The sequence below is a fragment of the Solenopsis invicta genome, chromosome 3 (assembly GCF_016802725.1).
Source record: "Solenopsis invicta isolate M01_SB chromosome 3, UNIL_Sinv_3.0, whole genome shotgun sequence".
NCBI lineage: Eukaryota > Metazoa > Arthropoda > Insecta > Hymenoptera > Formicidae > Solenopsis > Solenopsis invicta.
In genome coordinates, this window is record NC_052666.1 from 28568002 (window position 1) to 28582767 (window position 14766).

Genomic DNA, 14766 nt, shown 5'->3' on the forward strand with positions numbered 1-14766 from the left:
GGCATTGGTGTACAAAATTTTGGGTTGTGAATTCCCCCTCGGTATTAGTATTGCAATAATAATAATAAAAATTAACTCTTAACCATAATTATTTTACCAATTGCTATTACAGTCACAAATGCTAAACACGTTTTTCTGTATTGTATTGTATTTTCCTGCTTACTGCGTTGTCTCGCGGGCATTAATAAAACATATGTAAATTCGCACTCGACATCCCCGAAATTGGGTGCCAGTTGCCAAACTTTTTGCGGATTCAAGGAGAAATACCTCGCGCATGGCAAGAAGCGAAGGAATCAAAGGGAGAAATTGGAGCGACTTTTGCGAACGTCTCATTCGCCGTAACGCCCGGGATGTTGCCTCTGAAATCGAAACACTGCACGAGCGGTTTCTTGCACCCGTCGCCGTCGCGTTGACGCCTCGAGAATATTACGTCGAAACGCGAAACATGCCATCAATTGTATATTGTCATTTACACACAATATGCAACGTACAGTTTGTATATGCATACGTCTATCGTGTAGAAAAAACCGACGGATATTCTCCTTCGTCAGAACCAACTTGCAAGCGCAGTTTATAACATTCGGTTGCGCTTGAAAAACGCGACAGCTTCGCAGTAACTTTTCTTTTTTTTTTTAAAGTTAAAGCAAAAAAAAAAGTAAAAATTCCCCGCCGAATCTTTACGCGATCTCTGCAACGAATAGCGTTGAATATCGTTTCGATCTTCGAAACCCTCATGGAGAAATGCCGATGGAAACTCGCGAAAAAAAGCTATTGGAAGTTATTGGAAAACCATTCTGGTTCAGTATTGTACACTATTAGTTCCAACAGTTTTTTTACGAGTCCGTGCGAATCCAATAGTATTTTTCCATAAGGGAATACTCCGCCGTGACTTGTGACTTTGCGAAATTCGAGATTAGAGCTGCAAGAAGAAGGCTGTTTCAACGCGTTTCATCTACAATCTCGAATCTCGAAGCCGTATCAAAAGCGTTGAAAAAGAAAGGAAACGAGAAACAATCTCTTTTCATTCAGCTCTCTCTCTCTCTAATTTTTATAGAACCGTGAAATTGTTGGGAGAACGCTCTTGAAAAAGATGAGTGGAATCGAAACTCGATATTTTCATCGTTGCTTCCTCCTTGTAATTAATTCTTTACTCCGTGAACATCTGTCGGCTTATTGTTTGTCGTTCAATGTTGAGCCATTGAACTGTTTATAATTTAAATACAAACTCACGCCTCTTGTTTTCTTTGATCGCATTCGATTGCGATCGACAATAATACGAGTAATTGAGAATCTCGGGCTTCGTGTAACTCGATCAATCGAGTGTTAAAGATTAACGGCTGTGCACGTAAACGAGTTTGCGCGTATTACATTATTAATATATATGTTATATACAAAAAAAATATTGGATTTATTGCAAACACTTTTTTAACTAATGACCACCCTGCTACATTTATTTTCGAGACAATCAAAGCGAGCCGCTTTAAATCTCTAATTTATAAAAACACACTTAAACAAATAGACAATAACATGGATAACGATACCATAAAAGAAAAAGCTCTGTGGTTTTTGTTACCATATATTTCCATATAATACCAGACAGGTTCGAGACTATTACTAACAATTTAAATGTAAAATTGGCTTTTTTACAGTCTCAATAAATTAAGCAGAGTTATTAAAGTGCAGAAGAATGTTCTCCCAAAGAATTTAAAGGAAAATGTAGTTTACCAAATTGTATGTAAAGATTGCGATGCGTCATACGTAGGACAAACCAGTACAAAATTAAAAACGAGAATGAACATCACAACCACATTAATTGGAACACGAATAATCGTTCTGTTATTACCGAACACAGATTAAAATGTAATCATGATTTCGATTAAGCAGATGGTCAATATCTAAAACGCTCCATATTCAATTACAAAATAACAGTCTTAATTTGCAAACAGACACCGAATGCCTGCATCATGCGTACCTCTCATTATTGAAAAAATTATAAGAGAATCAATATTTTATTGAACAATGTATAATTTGTAATTTATTACAATTTCAATAGTTGATTCGTCACTGATTTATTTATATTTTTGTCCGACATTACCTCTTTTCATTCTGTCATATATTCTGTCATACATTCTCTGTTCTTATTTACATACGTATTTATTTATTCATATTATATATTTATGATTTGACCGCCAGACATTTGTTGCTTTGTTAATGTAATATATGTTTCGTTAATGTAATCGGATTGACTCTATTTAATATGTTCAGTAAACAGTTTTACTTGAGACAAGGAACACACTCTTTACGGAGCAAAAAATGTTTATTATACACTTTCGACAGAAGAATATTTCTTAAGGATAAACATTATCCACAAGGCTTCATTAGTCTTCATCAGTTTCAATTGATAAGTCACCTTGCGGTAGTTTTACTTAAAGAATTTGTTTGTCATCTAGAATAGAATATACAAAAATTTATAAATAAAAGTGTCATCTCCTTCGACATCGTTACGTGTAAAGATGCCGCTACGGATTTGGCAAACCATTGGTGACTCGACCGTTTCTTGCTTTGCAGACTGATGACAACTAAACATTTTTCAAAATTTTATTATCAAATACGCTGAGTAGTACTTCAAAGTGAGTCAAAACGTTTGCACGTGTTATTTAAGATAAATATTCATAATAATATTAATAATTGTAGTTGTGCACTTATACCCGCGCTATTCTCTCAGTAAAAAGACACGTGTCTTATATGCGCATTTTTTAAATTTGCTTTTGATAATAGTAATTATTAGAACTAATAATAATTCAGTTTATTCATTTAGAGTTTAAAATAAATTTGTTTATTATTTAATATCTTATTTAATATTTGTTTTAATAAAAGTATTAAAATAAATATTAAATAAGATATTAAATGATAAAAAAATTTATTTTAAACTCTAAATGAATCAAATAAATAAAATTATTATCAATTCTAATAAATACTACTCTCGCAAGCAAATTTTGAAAATGCACATGAAAAACACATGTTTTTTTTTTATATTGTTGATTAAAACAAAATAAAAAAATGTTATTAAAATTAAAGACATATTAAAATTTTAAACTCTAAATGAATAAAATAAATACAATTACTATCAGTTTTAATAATTACTACTCTCGCAAGCAAATTTAGAAAATGTGCATATGCATGAATTGAAGGAAAACCAGAGTAAAAAAAATGCATATAAGACACGTATCTTTTTTTATATTGTCGATTAAAACAAAGTAAATAAGTGTTGTGAAAATTAAAGACGTATTAGACCTGATAATAATTTTATTCAATTTATTTATTTAGAGTTTAAAATAAATTTTTTAATTATTTTATACCTTATTTAATATTTATTTTAATATTTTTATTTAGTATTTAACGTAACATTTGAATATTTATAATATCATCTCTTTTGCTTCATTTTTATGCACTACTATGTGAAGGAATTCACACAATTCAGAAAAGAAGGAGAGAAGCGAGTAGCTAGCTAAACCTCTAACCGATCAATTACAAATTTGTAGTTTGAAAGAAATAATCCTTAATAAAAGACCGACCTCAATTTTTTTCAAAAAAAAGGCACTATGGTCAAAGCTATGGATTATAGCAACAGCTCGTTGACGCGTGCAATTATAATGGATTCTGCTATTCATCTTGAGTTCTCTGCAGTTAGAACTTGATATCAAATTACCATCGTAATGATTTAAAATTAATGCGATGACCTGTGGATCAACATTCACTCAGGAAACGTAAGTATCACGTGATATGCGATTTTACACGTCTTGCTTTCAGTTGTGAAGGAACGGCTTTAGTTTTCCACTAAGTACATGTCCTAAGCACATCTTCTTTCTACAAGTATTTATAAAGTAGTGTATTTATAAAGTATATATATTTATAAATATTTATTGTCATAATATATATTATAAGCGATATATATACATATATGTGTGTGTATATGTGTGTGATATGCGACGTAAAACAACAATAACGCAAGAAAACAGAAAAAATTGCATGAAAAAAAGCTATTGTGCAGTGTAAAAAATCTAATATCAACCAAAGAAATTGTTACACGATGTACTTTAATAACTTTTTTTTAACAATTAGAACATTAATTTTAATAATTACGAAAGTATACTCTTTGATTTTTTTTATCACTACGGTATTACGAATATAACACATCTTAATTTAGTCTTAGTTTAATTGAAAAATCAAAAATAAAATTGCATTTAGCAAGTTACAATTATTAATTAACATTCTGAGTTGTGTAATCGTTTGGTTTTTTAAATTCATCAATGTTTTGCAACATAATTTATGACTTAAGTCATTTTTATGTTTATGTTTTATACATATTTTCTATTGTTCTTAGAACATTAGTATTTATAAATTTGTATATTAATACTTTGCAATTTGCATCATCTGACTGAGAAACTATGACTGTACAAATTGCACTCTTTTTACCTTTTTTAAACATATGAAGAAAATCACCTGTTAAATAAGGGAATTTAAACTGGCAAAAACATTACTCATAAAGTTAACAAACTTACATCGCAGTGGTTTCTGTAAGTCCTGAATAATTTTTGCAACGTTCAGTTTTTGCAAACTGCGCGCGTATATTTGTCGAACTTGAATACGTAACGGACATTGCATATGTAATTTTACAAATTAAATTGACGATTTAACAGTTTTGATGCTGAGAAGTACAAGCTTGTAAGAAGATTGTAAAACTCATTATTCAGCATTTGAAGAACTGCACCGTTGCACCTGACATAGACCTGCTAATTTTATATTTGATAAAATATTTCATTTTACTTTTAGTGTAAAGTTTATTCTTTTCTGTTGTAAGCAATAAGTTACATATTTTGCGTTTGTTTTTATTTTTCAAGTTAAAGGTTTAGAACAGTTTTTTGTCTAACTGTTAACAAAATTAATCTTAGATATATTGAAACTTTGAAATAATGAATAACAGATCTTTTTAAAATTTCCATAAAATAATTTACAAACTTTATTTTAAGTATTATTTAAATATACTTTAATTAATACTGCTCCTTCGGCAGACGACAAAGTTTTTAATAATTCTTAATTATTGATATGAATATTCGAAATGTACACAGTTCTCGTCCACATTGAATGGACCCGACCCTGTGGACACAGAGACGCTACTGCTATTACAAACTGTAAGTATTGTGTTTGGATCAACGTTACTTGGATTGACACAGTCGCATAATGTTGCATCAGAATCCCGATTTTTTGGACGCCAGGTCCGACAGCTCAGGAAAAACGCGCTTGGAGTCATGTATTGTGCGTCCGAGGAAATCACGAAAAGGCGATGGCAACGGTACGTACACATCATTATTATCATCATCATCATTATCATTCTGGCGTAACAGTCCTTGTTGGATATTGGCCTGCTCCAGGATCTCCACGCATCCCCTCCTTCATCCTTTCACCCCAATGCCTCGTAAGCATCCTCCTCCACGTCCTCCAGGAGGAATGCGTAGCGCATTCTGGATCTTTCTCCGTATCTTTGCTCCATTAGATTTTGAAGCATGATCAAATAATTAATAACTTTTAAATTAATAAATTCGTAATGGATCGTTAAGATCCATTCTTAGCATATATCCCATCTTAGGCGGCTTATCTTAATTGTCTTCATGATATCCAGGTCCTGATATAATTCATATACTTCATGATTGTATCGCTTCCTCCATAACCAATTATCTTTAACTGCTCCGAAGATTTTACGTAATACTTTACGTTCAAAACACTCTAGTTGCTTCCTATTATTTTTTGTTAGAGTCCACGCTTCAAAGCCATACATCAGTACCGACACTACGTATATAACGGTTATATATTGAGGAGAATGCACGCATAAGTTGACAAGATATAAACAATCTCGACGACTTGAGATGTAACATAAATGAGTGATCTGTTTCGTATATAACGCTTCCAACACGGATGATATCAGACTATTTTCGGAAGATCATAATCGTAAATAATTATACATGATAGCCGTTCGTAGACGTGCTTTCAGAGATAACGTAGATCCTGTACGCATCCCACGCGTTTTATCCAGAATTCCTTTTAGGGCCAAAGACTATTTAGTGTCAACGTTTCGATATTTTATACTATACCGATGAACTGAATGGCATACAGCAATTAGGAACGAAATTATGTTGCTCAGCAGAGTTTATTTGGTAACTGTGTCTTTCTATTTTATTTAAATGTAATGCCAAGTTCGCGTAATGAGAAAAGAAAAAAGTACTAAATATGCGTGATTAATAATTTTTCTTGGAAAAAGTGACACAAGGTTACTTTAGATAAAATAAAATTAATTATATACTATTAGTTCATAAATAAATTCAATTTGCAACTAAATATGAATTTAAAGCACGAACGCACATACAATAAAACAATTTTTTCTTCTTTCTTTTTCACAAGAACATTTTGTACGGTTCGTATTCGAGTTTCATGTGTAATCAATACAATATTTTCTCTCTGCTGCATTTCATATGCAACTTTCATGTTTATGTGTGCGTGACGTACAAATGTCAAGTCAATCCCACATGTCGTTTGTTTAATATAAATATGAATGATATGAAAAAATAAATAAATAAATAAATAAATAATACACAGATATAAATTTTTATTAGTAATTATACCGTGTTTTTCCCGCTATTAAATCTCTTTTTTTTTCGATTTGTTTTTAAGGCTTTATAAAACTTGATTACTTTGACGTAATAAACTAGTAACGTTTGATTGCAAATTTGAATTGCATATTTATGTTATGTTACCTTCGTACTTAAAATAATTTTGCCGACCTTGGAAAAGTCTGAATCATATCCGGCACATACCGATTATTTTAATTTAATTTAATTTTCTCTGATAAGATATAGATATTCTCTATTTCTTAAACAAGGAAACATTCTAATTTCAAATGTTGTACATGTCATTAGTAAATAGTTTGATTCTAGAGCTGGGTAAGTTAACATATTCTTTAAATTAAATTAGATTAAAGTTAATGGGGTATCAAATTAATTTTTTAGTTACGCTAAAAGTTACATAAACAAAAAACTAACTTTGTCTCGAGTTTCGTAAAAAATTACGACTCAGGATAGAGTGTAAGATAATGGACTGTATTTAATATTGCGATGTACACAGTGAGACCAATGCGGACTAAATTGCCCGGCCTCGTATCCGCAGTATTAAGGGGATGCTTAACACGGTCCTTTTTTACCGACTAAACACGATTAATTTTTGCAGACAAAATTCTTGTAATTGCATTTACAGATTTCAAAATCCTTCTCGTCAATGAAAGTATAGACATTAATGGACCTCATAGTAATTCACTTTATGCCGAAAACATTGAATTTATATCTTTTTTATCTAATCTTAACTGGCTCTGTAATCTAGAGTCTCAACGGGTGACAAATATTCACTTCATACAAATATTTAACGGTCTTTTCGTATAAAGTGAGTGTACTATGAGTTCCAAATTAGATGCCGGAACAAAGTAGATTTTTCAAAATTTGGCTTAGAAGTCTAAAAAAAAAGATTTTTGTCTGCAAAAATTTGTGAGCATATGTCCGGTCCGATGCTGGTATATCTCAGCTGATCGCAGCAAAAGAAAGAGAAAATTAGTTGCCCTGTATTGTGACAGATGGCAGTGTTCAAGTCGGACGAAGGAATCGATCTGTTTATCGACTGATTGGATTGAATCTAAGCTTATATCTTTTCAGGCTTGTGTGCCTAAAAAGATATCAGCTCTATTACATTTATTGCCAAAAGAAACTCATTTATACATAGTTTTTATTTCTATCGACTTTGATGAGTAAATATTTTTATTTTATGAATAAATATTTTCAATACAGATACATTATTATTATTATTATTATTATTACACATGTGTATAACCGACTATTCAAGCATTATTGAGAAAATGATAAAATACTTTCAGCAGCTATAGTATTATTACGGAAGAAGAATTGTAAACAGACCTCTCTGGCTGGATGTTCATGATTCTTGACTGTTATGCTGAAGATTTCAGGTTCGATTCCTCGGGACGAGATTTTTTTTTTTGTAAAGTGTAGTATTAAAAAAAATTAATAAATTCAAACATGCTTCTCTACAATTATATTAACTTGAATTTGGACACAAAAAATATGTCACAATTTTAACACTTTTTTTTTACGTTTCTTATTGTCAATTTTCATGGCGACTATATCTTTTGTATTCTTGAGAAAATTGAATTGAATTGATAGAGGAGAAGAGGGTATTATGGCTGCTGTAGACATTATGGCTACCGCTATTATCTCCGTTATTAGATGACAAATTTTAATGATTGTTTATGAAATTATTCATTTAGTAGCCCACTGTTTTTTAATGGCATTAATATGCTAATACACAACAGTCGACAATTATTATAAGGCAGTGTTACTTTTGAGCATTTCGAAACTTTTGACAAAGTATACTTTAACATTTAATTACACATATTTCCTTAATTTTTTTAATCTTGAGAGCGTATTATCACATGAATATATATATTCGAGTGTTTTTTTATATTTTTGCTTTTTATTTAGCTATACATATTTCGAGTTATACAAAATTATTCAATACTGTAAGATTTTCGATATGCAGCTACCTAAGCGGCCTCGTAATATGGCTGCTATCAAGATTTTCATATCGAAATATTTGATCGATAAGTCGATTGATAACTGCATTGAGATATCATTTTATCTTTATCGCATACCCGCTGTTAAACAAGGATAGCGGCGCACGCCGAGTCTAATCTCACCTAACCTATGATATAATCCGTCTACCTGTTCATGCCTATTTACCGGTTCGTACAAGCTCTTGTTCGTCCGCCTATTTGTGCTATGTTGGTTCGCTTATTTTTATTCGTACTCGTGGCTATCTGTTTACTTGTACTCTGCCCCGTATATTTTACGTATAATAAGATTATCGCTCGCACATTCGGCCGCATTTACTCTGCTGATTCGCCAGGCCGTAATTATTCGCTATCTTATTATGTTGGAGATTTCCGGATAAAATCACAACATCATTTAAATGTATGTATTTTACAATATTTTATTTGTTTCTATAACAGCGCATGATGTCGTACTTGTACATGTATTATCGAATGACGGACGATATCTTGTGCTGTTAAACTCAGTCTACATTTGCGTAAACGTTGTTGTAAAGTGGTCAAACTTCATCTTCCATGCTTATAACAGCGTTGGTTGTAAACGTGGAAGATGAAGTTCGACTATCTCCTACAATTACAATATACTATACAGCTGTAACAGCGGCTTACAATTCACAAGGGGACAACGCAATGTTCGGGTCACCGATTTGAACAAGAATTTTTTATAGTATAATACTCTATCAGAAGATTACCTGAGTAAAAGGACAGGATGCACCTTTTAACCGTTTTTGTACAAAATTATTGTAAAAAATATGGCGTTCCTTATATATCAGTTCTGTTACATCACTCGGCAAGAAGATAGCGTAGCTCAGCGTTTAAGCGCGCGACTACCGCGCTGTCGATCCGAGTTCAATTCCTGGCATTCTTTTTTTTTTTTTTTATGCAATCTAACAATGAAATTTATTTATATAAAGTAAAGTTAATTTAAGCAACAATTTTGTTTTGTATACTTTTAAATTTACATTTACAATTTCGTTGTATTATCTCATGAAATTTTAGGCCACTATTTAAACATAATTATAATTTAATATAAAAGTACAAACAAATGCGTAATAATGTGCTAACATTTTTATTTATCGTCGTTATCACTATCAACGTCTTGTACAAATTGTTTACAATTATTTGGATGATACTTGTCATAGAAGCACGTGAAACAAAGATTTTGCTCACACCATGCACACTTTATAAATGATATATCACAACACGCACAATTCTTTTTCAAAAGTGCTAGAGGAAAGCAGACGTCGTTTACATTTAAAAAAACTGATTTATCCTGTATTAATTTTGCAGCAAACCAAGCATACTTTAACATGGGAGAAAAGACGGGAGCGCTTAATTGATAGTGAACCAATGAATGTATTTTTATGGCATCTTCGCGCGATGCTATTTCTCGCTGATCTTTTAATAACGCAGAATTATTTTGTAAACGTTTTATCAAAATTTTAACCTGCCGATAAAAATATACGTCACACGGTTGACAAAGAGGCGTACATTTAGGAAGAATGAATTTTAATGTACAAGTCGCTTCTCCAGAATCATTTTCAAATATTATCATGTAAACTGCAATCTGTTTGCCTTTCCCAAGAATCAATAATTAATAGAAATTTTTCATTTTTTACGTATGGCACGAGAATACTTTTTAGAAATTCTTCATATAAATATTTTGTTAATTTTCCTGATTTAAAACAAGTAACTACAACATTTTTTAATTCTGCTTGTAATTTCTCTATAGCTTTTGAAACTATAGGGCCAAACTTATTTGTGGGCTCTTGTAGGCACAAAAAGACTCGGGGAAGCAACTTGCCTGACGCAGTTATACTGTACTGTGCGGTGTATGAATGAGTTATCTTATTCAAACTTTGCTTTTTCACTAATACGGTTTTAACTCCTTGATAGTCCTATGATCTGTTATATGTCATTTGATATTGGCAACCTGTTTGATCTGTGTTGATCACAAGATCCAAATCAAATTTAGAAATTAGTTTTCTCGTTTGTCTCTGAAATTTTTCTGCAGCTTCTACTGTTTCCTCCATGGTAGCGATGTCTCTTTTACTCACATATTTTGTAATTTTTCGCTGCTTTATTTTATGCTTTTGCTTGAAAACTGTTACCCATGTAGAACTAGCTTCAAACCGAAAGTCATCCGAAAGGAAAGGGAAAGCTGCTGTCATCGCCCATTGTTGCAATGTCCTAGTAGTAATCTATAAATATTTCATTTACATAAAAAAATACGCTACGTAGAGCAAATGTAATAGCAGAATGTGAAATAATATTTTTAAAAATAACAAAAAAAGTTTATTGCGATAAATTTGTTGCTTTTTACCTGCTCCAAAGAGCGTCTTGCTTCGATGAAACGGTGGTAAGTTTCAGAATCTATTGCTCTTAATTTGTCAATTCGCGTTCCACCTTTTTTAACGTCTTCCTTCCACCGCTTAAGGTAATCCTTTCTTTTCAATCGATGAGCACCCTTTTTCTGGAGATTGGCCAAACTCCATTTTGGATGTGCTTCGGCAAGAGCCACAACTTTCTGCTTATATTCCAACGGAATATATTCACATGAAGGTTCTTCAAAATCTTTTGGATTATAATCAGGATCGACCGTTGGATCATCTGTACACTAAAAAAAAATGAAAAAGTTGTGCTTTTGCAATTATCAGGAAATTTAATAAAATATCATTGCAATTGTAAAAGAAACAATAAAACACACCTCCTCAAAATCTTCTTCACCATCGTCTTCACTGAACAAAATCAGTTTTTCTTCCATTACAATTACACCTTCATTGAGCACATTTATTGTTGCTTTACTTATTTCATTTGCCATAGCCAAAGAGACAGAGCTCATTTTTTCAGGAGGATTATTTGTTAACAGATTCTGTTTTTCGTAAATAAATCTGGCAGCAAGAAGAGCGTTCGTAAATTCTCCCTTAAAATTTTCATCCAGCAATGATCTTTCTCCAAAATTCATGTCAAGTTTCTGACTGATTGGAGGTCCTGTATATTTTTCCATTTTTTAATCTTTGAACTATCGTATATTTTGTAAAAAATTTTTGCAAATAATTTTTTTCTCTTGTTTTTAGTTACAAGTTTATTTAACTTTAATTTCATAAACTTTATAAAAGCTTATTAAAACATTTTAGTTTATTTTGATAAAACTTTTTTTTATACTTTGTGATTTTCAAATCAAAGACAACTTTTATTTGTTTTGAAACTTCGCGGCTTTGTAGACATTAAATAGATATGTCTGTGATTTCATAACCAAAGTTAATATTTGTCTTCAAACTTCGTGCAATTATATTGTAAGCATTAATGTTTGTGATATTATGACCAAAGTTAGGATTTATTTGTTTTGAAGCTTCGCAGCATTACATTGTAGGCATTGTATATAGTTTGTTTCAACAAAATATATGATTTTATAATAAAATACTGTGTTTTTTACAAAAAAGTCAAGTTTTTCACTTTATTTTTGGGCTAGCCATATTACCACCACTTTTTCTTTTCCACCGATTATGCAGTGCTTCACATTTTTATAAATTACGTCCTAAGTAATAAATATTTCATTACTTTGAGTCTGGAATCTGTTAAACAACACTTTGACAAATATAATCGTTCAAGTTTTAATATAAAATATTGATTATTCACAAAGTTATCCAATAAAATAAAAATGGGTGCCATATTACCCTCTTCTCCTCTAATAAAAGAGCATTTATAAACTTACTAATATTTTTTAAAAATTGTTATATATATAAGTTGTAAAAATAATTTTTATGTTATACTAATTTGATACAATTGTGTCAAAATGACATTAAAATGATTAACGTAATTGATTGAAAAGTGACTTTTAATGATCATTATGTAGTCACTTTGACATCATTTTGATGTCGTGATGACTCCTTGTTCTGCTTGAGTAGTCAACATTTTTCCACGCATGCTATGCAGCTAACTAGTAATTCTTCTTCCGTAATGTTACTATAGGTGCTAGAAATATTTTATTATTTTCTCGTGAATGCCTAAATAGCCAGTTCTATGGTTTTGCTGTATGTAGTAAATTTATGAATGAATACTACATAATCATTAAATTTTTGATCAGGGATCGCCGAGTTCTCGCAATATTGCAAAATTTTTGTTCCATCGCCAACAAAAACGAGAATATTTTTTAGTAGAAAAACCCTAATAGGATGTAACGGCGCTCCGTGCACGCTAACTATCGTCGACCAATACACGTGTACTCGATCGATATCCGTAACGGCGAGGACACCGCAGTTGTCATAAGTCTACGTCACATCATGCTTTCTCTCTCGACCCAGCGTCAAATAAGAAAGATGCGTGAGGAGCTCTACTGTCTTTTTCTTTCTCAAGCGACAGGATTGATAGCGTCGGATTAGGATTCCCTTTCTCGGAAGATTTGACGAAGTAAGAAATCCGTTTCTTGCGTGTTTGTCGAGAAGCCGATGCTTAGAATCAGCTAAGCGGCAGTTGAGATTTCGCGCGAACGAACGACTCTCTTCATTTTGCCTAAGTACGCGTTGTCTCTCACTATCTTCTTCGGCCGAAACAATAACAGCAATTCCATTACTTCGTCAATTTCTATATTCAACTTAGCTAATTTGTAACAAACTTAATTAAAAGGTACGTTAAAATTAAATTAACTTAAGTTAAATTTAAAGTTAATTTTGAAAAGCATTATTTTTATTAAATTAGAAATTCATAAATCTTGAAAGTTAGTTTACTTAAAACAATTATGAATTATCAAACCAATTTTTAATGTTTTATTTGTAAATTAAGTTTATATGAAATAACAAAAAAAAATATTAATTTTTATGTAGGAACATACGTCTTCTGTTAATTTTTTTCTTTTATATAGATAAAAAGTTTAAGAAAAAAGTTAATAAATTAAAGTTTGTGTTTCAAAAATAACTAGTTAAAGTTAAAAGTTATTAAAATGTAATACGAGCCCTATATGTGCACCCGCAGTGTCAAATTAATAAATAGGTCGAAAAAAAGCAACAATGTGTAGATGGTTAATACAAAGATATATAATTAACTAAAAGTTATTCATTCCAACATGTACGTTTCAAGCTCTCTTGTCTTTTTTCAACATGTAATAGTATGCAATATGATTAGAAATTCATGAAAAAGTTAGCGCAATTAGAATATAAAAAAATTACAATCCAACTACAAAAGGTTAACTTGGAACGCATACAGACATTTTTTTATCAGAGATATTGCGATTGTCCATCCAGTTGTGAAATGATATCATTGACATCGGTATCAGAGATGTGAATACTCACCATGAAAACGTTATATACAGCGTTCTGTCCGTTGGTGATGTTAAAAACATAGTGAGTCACAATAGTAAAGTTATACATAACAAGAGCGTGAAATAACCATAGTTAGAGCTTGTGTTTCTCGCACAGTAGCATCGACTTGTATTCGAGGTGGGATTCGAAAGACTGTCAGTCTTGTTTTTAACATCGCCAACGGACAGAACGCTGTATATAATGTTTTTACAATTCAGACAATTCAAAGCAAATAAAGATGGAACAGAGCATGAGATGTTCCTTTGAGATGTCAAATCTTATCAACGTAAGAGTATATTAAGGAATGTTTCCGTTAGCCTGTTATTATCTCCGTTTAATACTGTAATAACAATTTTCATTTCTCGTCGCCTACGATTTTCTGAATCAAAAGAATTTTTTTTCTTTTTGACGACTCACTAGATGCTTGTAAAAGTTTATGCGCTGCGACTCTGTCGAGTTAATTTGTGCATATCCCAAGTGAATCCGTTTTAAACGCCAATATTAAAATTTAAATTTATTATATATTTCATCATATATTTCAATTAACTTTTCAACAGATAGATAAAATACTTTCATCCAAATATTCATTAAAAACATTGTAGACTTACTTGTTCCCCTGGAGTGGTTTTGCAAATTTAAATTCTAGATTTTAAACTCTTTAAAACTATTTTACACTTTTTAACATATCTTGTTAATTTATGAAAATGACTTGTCTACACAATACCGGCGTGCTTTCATACATCATATTCC

The 14766-nt window shown here is 31.4% G+C and overlaps 1 protein-coding gene and 1 long non-coding RNA gene across 2 annotated transcripts in view; one reads left to right on the forward strand and one right to left on the reverse strand.

The window, feature by feature from the left end:
• Nucleotides 1–3810: 3810 nt before the first annotated feature.
• The window catches only part of LOC105204605 (acyl-CoA synthetase short-chain family member 3, mitochondrial), a 34984-nt gene continuing 24028 nt past the window's right edge, over nt 3811–14766 (forward strand). Inside the window, 2 exon segments of the mRNA XM_039446525.1 lie at nt 3811–3884; nt 5130–5353. Of these exon segments, the coding sequence (XP_039302459.1) occupies nt 5242–5353 (112 nt within the window). The 5' untranslated portion in view covers nt 3811–3884; nt 5130–5241.
• Nucleotides 9766–11774, reverse strand: LOC120357072. The gene is made up of 2 exons (XR_005574269.1): nt 11043–11774; nt 9766–10920 (listed from the first exon to the last, which is right to left on the reverse strand). It is a non-coding gene; the product is annotated as an uncharacterized LOC120357072 (long non-coding RNA).